The sequence below is a fragment of the Onychostoma macrolepis genome, chromosome 22, assembly GCF_012432095.1.
Source record: "Onychostoma macrolepis isolate SWU-2019 chromosome 22, ASM1243209v1, whole genome shotgun sequence".
In the NCBI taxonomy this organism is placed as follows: domain Eukaryota; kingdom Metazoa; phylum Chordata; class Actinopteri; order Cypriniformes; family Cyprinidae; genus Onychostoma; species Onychostoma macrolepis.
Window position 1 is genome coordinate 5,856,614 of NC_081176.1, and position 14,212 is coordinate 5,870,825.

A 14,212-nucleotide genomic window follows, 5' to 3' on the forward strand; every position below is an offset into this window, starting at 1 on the left:
TTTATTTATCATTTATACAGCTGAAATGTACATTTATTGTCATAAATGTAATAAGCTTTGGGCTTTATTTTACAATTTGTTTTCATTTTGTACCAATGTTCTGTAAGTCAGAATCTGATTTGGGGAATATGTTGAATATGAGTTTATTTCTGTTATGACCACTTCTTCCCCTTAAATTTCAATTATTGTCTTTAATGTTTTTCTAAGAAAGTTTTTTTTTTTTTTTAATAAAGCAAAACAAGTTTTGAATCAACACTTTAAAGCTGCTTTACTTGTGTTACATTTCAAGTCACTATTTCAAAGGGTACAAATATATGTTAAAAAAGAAGAAAATGTTGTCCTTTTTACTAGCAGGCCATTATTCAATAGCGTACACAATGGCATAGTATATTTGTATTGTAGTTTACACATTGTTTGTTTAGTTGTGAAGAAGAGCAAAAAAAGTATTTGCGAAAACAGTAGTCAACTGTAAATTTCACCAACAGTAAGACACAGTTAATTTTACAGTTCCTTGCTGGCAACCAAGCTGCCAGTTATTTACTGTTTTTTAACAGGACAATTTTTAACAGTGTAGCCTCTATACAGTGTCTTAAAAACAAGTCTCACATGTGTTTCACATGTGCACTCTTCAAAAAAAAACAAAAAAACAAGGAGCTTCTTCCATGTTTGCATGAACACATAAGCTGCTGCTAACACAGTGCAAGTAAGAATGAACACCATTCTTTAATTTTATACTTTGTTGCAATAATCGCCAAGTGTGCATGTGTACTGACTGTGATCAGAACATCATTAATGAGGAAACATTAAATTAATGAGAATTTAATTAACGTCTGTGGATGACACTAGCGTACACCACATCATCCTCCTGTTTAGCACTCTGAAAGAAAACACAGAGATACAATATATAGTTTTATTGGGAAGCATACCCATTTTCAATTGAAAATGAAAAACACTAAACACACTAAATGCCACTTTGCTGAAAATGACAATCTTACCGATTTCTGTGCGTTTCTTTTGTAGAATGTTGGATCAGCGTAAGTGATCGCTTCCTCACAGGTCTCAGCTATTTCAATGATAATAATAATAACAATAAAAGATGCTTTAAATCAACAATTAATCACTATTTTTATCATACAAGATACATTATTTAAGGTATATTAAATTATAAACTTTTGTTTATTATATTTTTACAGATGTTTCAGCAGTAGGTAATACTTGCCATGTTGATCAGTTTTTCTTTGTTTCCTGCAGATGCAGAAGATCCCGACAGCAACAAGAAGCAACAGAGATCCAGCAACAACAGCAGAGATCAGCACTGTCAGAAAGTCTGGAGAATCTGAAGGAGGATCTGCAGGAGAACCTGAATGATTACCTGGACTACGATGTAAAGTAGGATGTGAAGGAGGATGTGAAGGAGGATGTGAAGTAGGAGTTGATGGCGGAGCTGGTGTTGTAGCAGCTTAAGAGAGACAGTCATTATTGTGAGTAAATGAAGAGGAGAAAATAGTAAATCTGTAACAAACTATCAAACCAAAGCACTAAATGTGTATTGCGATGTCATTCGGGACGAGTTTATTGTGACGATAAACTTATTATTTAATTAATAATTTGATTATACACTTTCCACCCTGTCTCTTGATAATCTGAATGAAAAGCTTGGTTTTGGCTCTGGTTAATGTGAATAACAAGCAACCTGTCAAATAGCCGTATATGACACAACACATAGAATAAAATAATTAGGCAATAAAACTCTCAGAGATGGCGGTCTAGTGTGTTAACGGAGACCAACAATTATAGTGATAGATAATAGAGCAAGAATGTGTCTTGCTTGAACAACTCCTAATAATTACTTGTTAGTGTGTACAAATATAGGCTGTCCTGTTCTTATCACTTCACCTACTGGACATCACATGGAGGCAATAATTTGTTTCTATGGAGACAGTATTTTAATGATATGTTTCATAGTGTAATGTCATAATGTGGATGAATAGAGAAGAAGTCTATTTTGCAGCTTGGTTTCAATAAATTCAGTAATTTTTCATGAAAAAAAGTTTTGATGTCTGAAACCTTTTTTAATATATATATATTACAATGATCTCTGTATGTCAAATAATCAAGCACAATTTGATTTGTCATGTGATAAAACTTTGAAGCATCCGTTCAGTCCAGAGACGTCCCAGCTGAGCTTCCAGAGTGACTAAAATGCAATTCTGTTTGAATGGAAGTCAGTGGAGGAGATGCTTGCAAAAACTCATTTATGTGGAGATGGTTCATCATATATGCACCTGACTGTGCTTGCAAGACATATTCATTAGTGAGATTCATGATATAAAAAATTAAAACATTATGAAAAAGTCACATGAATTTTCTACCAGAAGTAAAAGGCTCATTATCAGCCATTTGCCATGGAATTACTGTGTCATAAAAAATGTGTAAAAGAGTTAAAAATAAAAAATCACCATAACACTTTTTCAAAAAATATTTTTTGCAATATTAAGAAGAATTATTTGAATAAATATGCCAAATCTGTAGAATATAATAGAGTGAGCTAATACTCTACTCACCAGAGACAGTAACACTGAATCTGTGTTTATCCTCTGATCTGCTGCTGCTGCTGCTGATCTGTACTTCATAAAGTCCAGAGTCTGTGGTTCTGGTGTTTGTGATGATCAGAGATCCAGTCTGATTGTCCAGCTTCAGTCTGTCTCTGAATCTCTCATCAGGACCATCAAATATCTTACTGGTCTTTCCCTTAATTCTAGCTATAAGATTCCTGTCAGTTCCAAATTTCCACTCAATCTTATCACCAGTCAGTGTTTCAGTAACATTAATCTGTAGAGTGACAGAATCTCCCTCCTTCACTGACACTGACTTCACTTCATCAGTAACACCAAACACACCTGATGAACAACGAGAAACAGTCTCTCAGTCACAATAAAGATTTAACTGAAATTAGCCATAGTTTTGAAATGATTACAAACTTTGGAAAGTTAGAAAGACAGAAACAGCAGTGTGGAAAATATAAGACTGGGTGCAAAACACAGATACTTGAATTCACAATTCTTCATATGTTTTAAATTTTAACTTTTGGTATTGTGTTATGAGCTAGTAAATAAAACAGTGTAAATCTCATTTTTAATTTATTGATGGTGAAACTGAACATTCGAGTTCTACACAAATATCTTAATAAACACCTTCAAATGGGAATAACTGACTGAACGTACAGAGGTTCTGTCTGGTATCATATCTTAACAGGACAATGAAACAAATCTAAATAATTATAATTGATAAATAGTGTATAATGTTGATTAAACTTGAATCCAGATTATATTTTATAGTTATATCTCGGATTAAAAGCAAGATCAAATCTTCTGACTGATTTAAATAGTGTTATATTGACCTGTACTAACTGTTACTACTGTAACAAACAAACTAAAAAAAATGAGTATAACTTACCAACCAGATGACAAAAGCACAGACAGAAAAAAACAAGAGAATTTTCTTTAAACATTTTCTTCCGGCAGCTCTGGGGTTTGAAATGGGAGTTTAAAAAGATTATCTGAGAGCGTTGTGGTCTGTAGTAAAGTCATGCAGGAAAAATCGACATCTGCTTCTGTCTTTGTGTCTCAGCTGAGTGAGCATGCGTGTAGCGTGTTGAAGTGTAGTCCAGTTTGTGCCGTTGTTTTAACCATGCTGTATTGATCTTAGAATTCGCAAACATACAAAAAAAATATTTTCTTCAAGATTGCATTGATTCATCCATGTCTATTGTTGAGAGATTTCTTTTCTCCCTAAATATAAAATTACCCTGTTTCCCTCCTAAATGAGTGGGCAACAGAGTGGGATATAATTTTACTTTTGAAGTGATACATTAACGTTAGACCAAGTCCCAAATGGCACAGTTGATGTGGATTTGTGATCTCTTCTTGAGTCTTGAGTCGCATGTTCAAAACGTCCACATGACTTTGGATGTTTTGTTTGTGATTTTATGACCCTGTCCACCACTTCTACCTGTCCCAATGTTCACCTGTCTCTGTTGCTGGTTTTTACATTATCTGTTTTTTTAAAACAGAGATCCTATACCATCCCGAGTAGGAATTCAGTTCAAGATTTAAAATATATATCTTAAATATACAAGCTTACATATTAATTTTTCAATACATGTAGATTCTGAATATTTGAAAAAGTTTCAATACTAATTTTCCACAGCATCGAAACAGATATCAGCTTTGCTTTCTCAAGTATGAAGGTCAGAAACGGCTCCAAGTGGGCAGGGCAGCTCAAAGTAGGTGGGGCTAAAGCTCAAACACTGATTGGTTGATTTATTGCGGCAATAGAAAGACATAATGGCAGCAAGTAGTGATTGCAACCTAAATGCTGTCTTTTTCATTTTATATTAAATTTAATTTCTGAGAGCTGTGTTTTCATTAGCAAAATTAGTGTTGTGTTGTGTAAAGGAGTTTTGTTTTCTTTGGATTAACAAATATAATGTACAGTATTCTTGTCAAATGACCTTGGTAACAGGCTGTAAACAGCAAAAAAGGAATTGTAGTAGTTTTTAATCAGAAAAGGCTCTCATATCTGTCAATAGTTTTGTGTGTTTGTGTTGGCTGACAAGTTTTGGGGGCGGGGTTTGTACAGAGAACTTGTTGCTGAAGGCATGGGGTGTGGTCTAATTCAGTCAGGAGGAAGTTAGCAAATAGTTAACTTTGTCTATGGTTCTTGTTATACACATCTTTACTGCTGGCGCTCATAGGTTTTCAAATGTGACTGAAACTATTTCAGACCCCTGAACTGTTGAAGAAAATGTTTCACACATTTGTTTTTTGCTGTTTGTGCTGTTGGCATCTGGTCGGTAAGTTATAGACACGTTTATAGTATTTTAGAGTTGCATGTTAATCGTTTGGAGCTCTAATTAACTTCAGTTCCACCATAAACAAAAAAAAAAAAGATTTCCATTCTGTTCTATTTACTAGCTCATAACACAATACCAAAAGCTAAAATTGAAAACATATAAAGAATTGTGAATCTTTTGCACCCAGTCCTATATTTTCCACACTGCTGTTTCTGTCTTTCTAACTTTCCAAAGTTTGTAATCATTTCAAAACTATGGCTAAATTCAGTTAAATCTTTATTGTGACTGAGAGACTGTTTCTCGTTGTTCATCAGGTGTGTTTGGTGTTACTGATGAAGTGAAGTCAGTGTCAGTGAAGGAGGGAGATTCTGTCACTCTACAGATTAATGATACTGAAACACTGACTGGTGATAAGATTGAGTGGAAATTTGGAACTTACAGGACTCTTATAGCTAGAATTAAGGGAAAGACCAGTAAGATATTTGATGGTCTTGATGGGAGATTCAGAGACAGACTGAAGCTGGACAATCAGACTGGATCTCTGACCATCATGAACACCAGAACCACAGACTCTGGACTTTATGAAGTACAGATCAGCAGCAGCAGCAGATCAGAGGATAAACACAGATTCAGTGTTACTGTCTCTGGTGAGTAGAGTATTACAGCTCACTCTATTATATTCTACAGATTTGGTATATTTATTGACATATTTTGATTAGAAGATTAAACTTTACTGTCATTGTACAAGTACAGATTCTTTAAAATATAAAAATGTGGTGTGTGTGTGGGGGGGGGATGCTGTTACACTGAGTTAATTCAGAGACACGAGAGAGCAGAATCAGCTTAATATTTTAATTATAACAATAACCAAGATAAACCAAAACAGGGGAATAAGGGAAACCATGGAGAAGAACCAAGTATGCTGACATAACATCCATGAAAGGAAAAGACTAGACAAGGAACACAGGAAACACAAGGTCTATATATACACAGGAATAACAAAGTTAACCAGAAATAGGTGGAAACAAGCAATAAACTAATCAACAAAACTACAAACAGACTACAAGGTTAAAACAGGAAACTAAAACACTAACACTTCAACATTAAAGTCCAAAATGGGGAATATCTGACAGAGACTTGTAGTTGATGTACTGAACCACAGTTAAAGCTTTATTAAACTTAACTTTAATGAGTGTAACTGAGAAACAGTTTCTCTTTGTTCATCAGGTGTGTTTGGTGTTACTGATGAAGTGAAGTCAGTGTCGGTGAAGGAGGGAGATTCTGTCACTCTACAGATTAATGTCACTGAAACACAGACAGATGATAAGATGGAGTGGAAGTTTGGAACTGACAGGAATCTTATAGCTAGAATTAAGGGAAAGACCAGTAAGATATTTGATGGTCCTGATGGGAGATTCAGAGACAGACTGAAGCTGGATCAGACTGGATCTCTGACCATCATGAACATCACAACCACAGACTCTGGACTTTATGAAGTTGAGATCAGCCGCAGCAACAGCGCAGATACTAAACACAGATTCAATGTTACTGTCTATGGTGAGTAGAGTATTACAGCTCACTCTATTATATTCTACAGATTTGCTATATTTATTGACATTTTGATTAGAAGATTCAACTTTACTGTCATTGTACAAGTACAGATCCTTTGAAATATAAAAATGTGGTGTGGGAGTGGGATGCTGTTACACTGAGTTAATTCAGAGACACGAGAGAGCAGGATCAGCTTAATATTTTAATTATAACAATAACCAAGATAAACCAAAACAGGGGAATAAGGGAAACCATGGAGAAGAACCAAGTATGCTGACATAGCATCCATGAAAGGAAAAGACTAGACAAGGAACACAGGAAACACAAGGTCTATATATACACAGGAATAACAAGGTTAACCAGAAATAGGTGGAAACCAGCAATAAACTAATCAACTAAACTACAAACAGACTACAAGGTTAAAGCAGGAAACTAAAACACTAACACTTCAACATTAAAGTCCAAAATGGGGAATATCTGACAGAGACTTGTAGTTGATGTACTGAACCACAGTTAAAGCTTTATTAAACTTAACTTTAATGAGTGTAACTGAGAAACTGATTCTCTTTGTTCATCAGGTGTGTTTGGTGTTACTGATGAAGTGAAGTCAGTGTCAGTGAAGGAGGGAGATTCTGTCACTCTACAGATTAATGATACTGAAACACTGACTGGTGATAAGATTGAGTGGAAATTTGGAACTTACAGGACTCTTATAGCTAGAATTAAGGGAAAGACCAGTAAGATATTTGATGGTCTTGATGGGAGATTCAGAGACAGACTGAAGCTGGACAATCAGACTGGATCTCTGACCATCATGAACACCAGAACCACAGACTCTGGACTTTATGAAGTTGAGATCAGCCAAAGCAGATCAGACGATAAACACAGATTCAATGTTACTGTCTCTGGTGAGTAGAGTATTACAGCTCACTCTATTATATTCTACAGATTTGGTATATTTATTGACATTTTGATTAGAAGATTCAACATTACTGTCATTGTACAAGTACAGATCCTTTGAAATATAAAAATGTGGTGTGTGTGTGGGGGGGGGATGCTGTTACACTGAGTTAATTCAGAGACACGAGAGAGCAGGAATCAGCTTAATATTTTAATTATAACAATAACCAAGATAAACCAAAAAAGGGGAATAAGGGAAACCATGGAGAAGAACCAAGTATGCTGACATAACATCCATGAAAGGAAAAGACTAGACAAGGAACACAGGAAACACAAGGTCTATGAAGAGTTCAGATGCAAAAGCCTATAAATGCCATCTGAAATTTTAATCTAAAATGAGCATTTTTATCAGGCTGCTATGTTTAGGTTCAGTTATTTTACTCTAATGGCAATGTATAGGTCCCTCTCTATGCAATTAAAGTGAAATAACTGAACATAAATATAGGAGCCTGATAAAAATGCTCATTTCAGAAGAAAATTTTAGATGGCATTTAGAGGCTTTTGCATCTGAACTCTTCATATATACACAGGAATAACAAGGTTAACCAGAAATAGGTGGAAACAAGCAATAAACTAATCAACAAAACTACAAACAGACTACAAGGTTAAAACAGGAAACTAAAACACTAACACTTCAACATTAAAGTCCAAAATGGGAAATATCTGGTAGAGACTTGTAGTTGATGTACTGTACCACAGTTAAAGCTTTGTAACATGTAACTTTAATGAGTGTAACTGAGAATCTGTTTCTGTTTGTTCATCAGGTGTGTTTGGTGATAGACACAGTGAAGTCAGTGTCAGTGAAGGAGGGAGATTCTGTCACTCTACAGATTAATGTTACTGAAACACTGACTGGTGATAAGATTGAATGGAAATTTGGAACTAACAGGAATCTTATAGCCAAAATTAAGGGAAAGACCAGTAGGATATTTGATGGTCCTGATGAGAGATTCAGAGACAGACTGAAGCTGGATCATCAGACTGGATTTCTGATCATCACACACCAGAACCACAGACTCTGGACTTTATGAAGTTGAGATCAGCAGCCGCAGCAGCTCAGAGGATAAACACAGATTCAGTGTTACTGTCTATTTGATTACAGCTTACTCCATTTTATACTACAGATTTGACATATTACTTGACATAATTTCATTAGTAGTTCAACTTTACAGTCACTGGGCCTCATTCATGAAACATTCGTAAATATAGGAGTCAATTCTGAGTAATTTGCGTGTAAAACGGACCTTCCCGAAAACTGCCCTCCGGATTAACAAATGCTTCGTACACGTCAGATTTGATAGTTAAACATGTATGTTAATGAATTCCAATCATTCGTAAATAGGGCGCTCGTGCACGCTCATTCACAATTAGCATAGTCCCCGCCTATGAATTACAGTTACGCTAATTGCGTGTCCAGGAACGCAGTGGAATATTCTGGTCTACTTTCTCAAGTTTGGCTCCAGTATATTGCATAAATGCCAAAAAAATAAAATAATAATAATAAAAAAAGACTAATAGGCCATATTCCTAACAATAAATATTCAATTAACGTGCGTCCACCAAAGTGTTTTTAGCCAGCTGAAAAAATGTCAGGAGCTCTTCTTCAAACGACCAGCTGGTGGCGCTTAAGAATGCATTGGTGGCACAGTGTTTTTCCAGCTGTTGATTTGGTTGCTATGATGTGGAATATCCACGGCAGTAACTTATTACTAGTATTTCATTTTAAAGAATATTACTGAATATAAAAAAGCAGTAACCTGCAATATTAACTTCTCTATTGTTGTTCAGTAGGATGATTGGTTAGTGTAGTATTTGTCCCACCCTTCCTCCAATCAGTGTATGGGGATGATTAGGAGGCCATGATGGTCAGAGGCCAATGGGCAAATTTGGCCAGGATGCCGAGGTCACACTTCTACTCTTTTCGAAAGACATCCTGGGATTTTTAATGACCACAGAGAGTCAGGACATCTCATCCGAAGGACTGTGCTTTTTACAGTATAGTGTCCCCGTCACTATACTGGGGCAATAGGACCCACACAGACCACAGGGTGAGCGCCCCCTGCTGGCCTCACTAACACCTCTTCCAACAGCAACCTAGTTTCCCCAGTAGGTCTCCCATCCAGATACTGACCAGGCTCAACCCTGCTCAGCTTCAGTAGGCAACCAGTCTTGGGCTGCAGGGTGATATGGCTGCCAGTGATATTTTAACCTGTATAACTCTCTGGTGCTTCTCACTGGTTAATATTAGCATTATTTTTTATTATTATTAATCAGTAATACAGCTGCTAAACCAATACGACAGTATTCAACTATGCCCTGTTCCTCCCCACTAAAAAAATAAATAAAAATAAAACCAGCCTAAACTGGTTTAAGCTAGAAGTAGCTGGTTTAAATGGTATGCCAACTTGGCTGAGCTGAGCCTGACCAGCTAAAGAAGTGGTCAAAACCCCTCTAAAACCAGCCATGACCAGCTAAAACCAGCCAACCAAGTTAGGCTGGTTTTAGCTTCTTTTTTTTTTTTCCCAGCAGGGCTGGCATAAAACAGTTATTTTTAAAAAGCAACATAGTTTCTGTAGCTCATTAGTGCCACCTACTGGCTCAGGCTTAATCTGTATGCTAACAGTGTGCTTCAATCTGTGCATGAAAATACAGTAGCAAATCTGTTTGTATAATGAGGTGGCAGTATTACTGTTTTGAAATAGTGTAGCTTTTCTGTATTTACACTTTTTTTTTTTTGTCCAAGTTTTCTCTTTGTCTGTATCCCATTCAATTGTCATTATTTCCATAGATATTTAAAGTAGTTTTGGAATTAAATAAGCATTCAGTGGCCAGTGTTTTTGTGTATTTCTGGCTGTTTTGCTACAAGATAAATGGTTCTAAACGGCACCATTCTAAACATGCTTTGAAAGTGCTGTACCAAAATGGTTATAAATATTCTAATATACTAATATGAATATATTTATATTATTAAGTATTATTTATTAATATTGTTTTTCATCCCTCTATATCTGGTCTTAAAATAAATGACATTTCTCTTACATTCAACTCCCAAAAATGCATTCATCTTTGCCATGTTACATTCATTTAGCTGACTAGTGCTATACACTGTTTTAACAAAAACATTAATAAAAACACTTACACTGACAAGCCACGCAATATCGCGTTCATAATTGAATCTGTGTATTATGCCGCTCCATCTGAAAGCACGTGATGGAGATTTACTACTGATCACAGAACCGGCTTTACTGACGAGATGCTCATGATTTGTTGTGCAGCCCTAATTTTTTTGTTTGTTGATCACAAAGTACAAAGTAGATGAGGAAAACTAGGATGCCGGGTGTATTCAAAGCGCCGCCATTACTGTCTAGAGTGTGTCACTGTGTGTGGAATGGTGCGCTGTGATTGGTTGAGCAGATTTATCGCATTCTGCAGAGAAGGGATGGCGTTTTTTGCAGTTTGGAAAGAAAGGGAGAAAACACGACAGAATAACACAGCGGATATCGCATTTAGTGTAAAATTAAAAATGGACTTTTCAATACCGACCAGATACAATGCTGATTTTGGCGGAAACTTTTTTTTTTTTTTTTTTTTAATGGCTTTTATGAACCATTTATGGCTTTTATTTTTTGGAACCGAACTCTTCAAATATCTTATCTTGTACCTAATATAAAATATCTTGTAGCCTCTATTAGGGTTTTACATTTATAAAAAAAACAGCATGTTGTGTCAATTACTTTATTTTAACCCTTGTGCATCAATTAAAAAAAGTTACACATAGGTCCATAGTGGACAAAAATGTCCATGTCAAAAACTGTCATACAAATTTGAAGCTTGGGAGCACAGAGTTAAGTTTGGTCTTATTGTAAAGAAGACCCATGGCAGATTATTGTTGAAGTAAAAAAAGTTTAAAAAGTGAAACCAAAAAAAAAAAAAAAAAAGTTATAGAGGTTTAAGTTTATGAAAATGATTTATGAATGATATTTTATATAAAATATATATTTTATGAAACATGTTCAACTCTATACCTGCTAGAAAATCAAAGCCATAAATCTAAACAAGTTGTGTTCCAAATTTGAGGTTGATATCTCAAAAAATGAGCTTTCAGTAAGATTTTATTTGGGCGCAGTACCAAATTTTCCCATTAGATGCCAGCAAAACTCTGCTGGTGCATACAGTGTTTGGATTTGTAATTTGCAGTAGAGTTTCTCTCTCTCAAATTTTACAAGAACACACATTTTTTGAGATATCAGCCTCAAAAAAAAAAAAATCCTTTGATTTTCTAGCAGGTTTAGAGTTCAACATATTTCATAAAATATATATTTTATATAAAATATTGTTCATAAACATTTTTCATAAACTTAAACTTCTATAACTTTTTTTGGTTTCACTTTTTAAACCGTTTTACTTCAACAATAATCTGCCATGGGTCTTTTTTAAAATGAGACCAAACTTAAGTCTGTGCTCCCAAGCTTCAAATTTTTTGACAGTTTTTTGACATGGACATTTTTGTCCACTATGGACATATGTGTAACTTTTTTTTATTGACGCACAAGGGTTAATGCATGAACACTGACACTGAACAAAGAAAATGCAACACAAAATAGAAAAATAAAATAAATGTAATTAAGACCAAGAAATACAATCCTCTACGATGCCATCAGTCCATCATTGTGTGTGTATTTCGGTGTGATTGAGTGGCAGTTTCTCTCAGCAGATGATGAGGTTGTGGATGTGATGCATCTGAAATACACAATTGAGTTTAAAGTTCCTTATCAAGTTCGGTCTCTCGACACTGCGTAGCTTACGCTTGGGGGTAATCCCCCTCCTCCCGAAATACTGAAGCCTTATTGCATCACGCCAGTAAATCTTACCGGCCAATGACGCTCGAGCGCTCGAGCTAGGGGCGGAGCCACCCACTATATAGGTCGACGTCCAGCGTCATTGCCCCAGAATCTTTCGACTGTTCGAACGGGTACAAGACTCTGAGGATTACAACACAGCAGCGCGCGCAGTGTCTCGTTCCTATCAAGTTCGGTCTCTCGACACTGCGTAGCTTACGCTTGGGGAACGTGTAAAATCCCGCTGTGTTGCATTCCACACATCTGGTAGGAAGAGTCTAAAGAGCCGGGCCCAATAGAGCAGAGCCCGTTAACTGCTTCATCGGATACTCGGGGAAACCAACGCCCTCCAGCTCCTGCTGAGCGGGACTAAGCATAGTAATAAAGCACAACACCACACATGGACTGGCCGCAGCGCTGCTGGAGCCACATACATATTCAGTATTTACCACTTGATTTATGTAGAAAATCAGTGCACCTACCGCGGTCGACAACAGCTCGAACGCATGTAGAAGTCGCTGACTATATCTATTATAGGCATGTCTAAGGCCACCGGACCTAGTCGAAACCACCCTGATCATCTGGGGGGCGTGGCCAGGTGCAAGCGGCAGCCAACTGCCAAGCTGTAGACACATCACTGCACAGACAGAACGAACGGTGCGAATGATGGAATCTCCAGGTTGTAAAATCTAGCAAACGTGTCTTGTGAAGACCATCCTGCTGCCAGACAAATATCCTGAATCGACATACCTTTTGCCCAAGCCCACGACGAAGCCATTTTTCTTGTGGAATGGGCGTGTACTCCCCACGGACAGGCCTCATTCTTAGAAGCATACGCTAACGTGATCGCTTCCACAATCCAATGTGACAGCCGCTGCTTTGACACTGGCAGTCCCTTGGTACAGCCACCAAAACATATAAACAGCTGTTCTGCTTGTCTGAAATGACTAGTCTTCTCCAGATAAACTCGCAGAGCACGGACTGGGCATAGCGGGTGTGTCGCTGGCTCCGAATCCTGAGGAGCAAACGCTTGAAGCGTAATGACCTGTGCTTTAAACGACGTAGAAAGCACTTTAGGCACATATCCCCATCTTGGCTGCAGTCTGACCATACAGTCATCCTTACCAAATTCCATACACGCAGTGTTCGTAGACAGTGCATGTAAGTCACCCACCCTTTTACCACATGCCAAGGCAAGCAAGAGCGCTGTCTTAAACGAGAGCACTCTCAACTCTGCCGAAAACAGCGGCTCAAAGGGTGACTCAGAAAGTGCACTAAGCACTAAGGACAGATCCCACACTGGTACCAAATTAGAACGAAAGGGGTGCAACCTCCGCGCTCCTCTTAAAAAGCTGGCCACCAGATGATGCCTACCAACTGAACGATCCAAAATAGGTGAATGGAAAGCTGAAATAGCAGCCACATACACTTTTAGAGTATGAAGGAGAGGATGGAGTGGAAACCTATCAATCATATCCTTCTCTTATTAATTATTATATATGATATTCCTTTGCTTATTATTATTTGCTGTGTACTTATGAATCAAGTTATTTGGTGATTAACTAAGAAGTAGAGCCATCTATATTTATAGATTGGAGTGTGCTTACATCCTTTTTAGAAGTGGTCTAAGTAAACAGTGAGACACCTGTTGAGTGTATGTTAGTCTTAGGGTCATAAGGCCAGGCTAAGGGGGTCAGGGTGACCTACCATTTACGTGGGCTACAGTGACAAAGAGAACTGTGATATTTATAGGTTGAATAACAGATATTAAAAATCCTGTTCAAACCTGTGTTTCTATTCTCCAAGATTGATGACTGCATAATATGTGTGTAACCAACCGATAAGATGCTCTCTAGAAGCCAGAGAACCTTGAGATGCAGATAAGGACTCTGTGTGTGTGTGTGTGTGTGTGTGTGTGTGTGTCAGCATGTATTCCCTTTGTTAGAAGAAGACTGTCTCCTGTCGTCATCCTGATCCGAGCTGAGGTGTCTTCTTCTCCATTTGCTGT

General features: G+C 37.1%; 3 protein-coding genes across 5 annotated transcripts in view; 2 read left to right on the forward strand and 1 right to left on the reverse strand.

The window, feature by feature from the left end:
- Window positions 1-14,212, forward strand: part of LOC131529825 (uncharacterized) — a 113,920-nt gene that overhangs the window by 67,994 nt on the left and 31,714 nt on the right. The window lies entirely within an intron of this gene.
- Window positions 269-4,015, reverse strand: LOC131529828 (uncharacterized). Of its 2 annotated transcripts, none has more exons than XM_058759757.1 (5): window positions 3,457-4,015; window positions 2,565-2,900; window positions 1,220-1,348; window positions 996-1,063; window positions 269-877 (listed from the first exon to the last, which is right to left on the reverse strand). In XM_058759757.1, exons 1-5 carry the CDS (start codon window positions 3,509-3,511, stop codon window positions 824-826), a joined length of 642 nt encoding a protein of 213 aa, XP_058615740.1. In that variant the 5' UTR covers window positions 3,512-4,015; the 3' UTR covers window positions 269-823. The 2 variants fall into 2 exon arrangements, with proteins under 2 accessions (XP_058615740.1, XP_058615738.1); XM_058759755.1 differs by having other exon boundaries at window positions 1,220-1,459.
- Window positions 4,370-9,841, forward strand: LOC131529827 (uncharacterized). Its single transcript, XM_058759754.1, has 4 exons — window positions 4,370-4,855; window positions 5,170-5,502; window positions 6,985-7,314; window positions 8,131-9,841. Exons 1-4 carry the CDS (start codon window positions 4,807-4,809, stop codon window positions 8,199-8,201), a joined length of 783 nt encoding a protein of 260 aa, XP_058615737.1. The 5' UTR covers window positions 4,370-4,806; the 3' UTR covers window positions 8,202-9,841.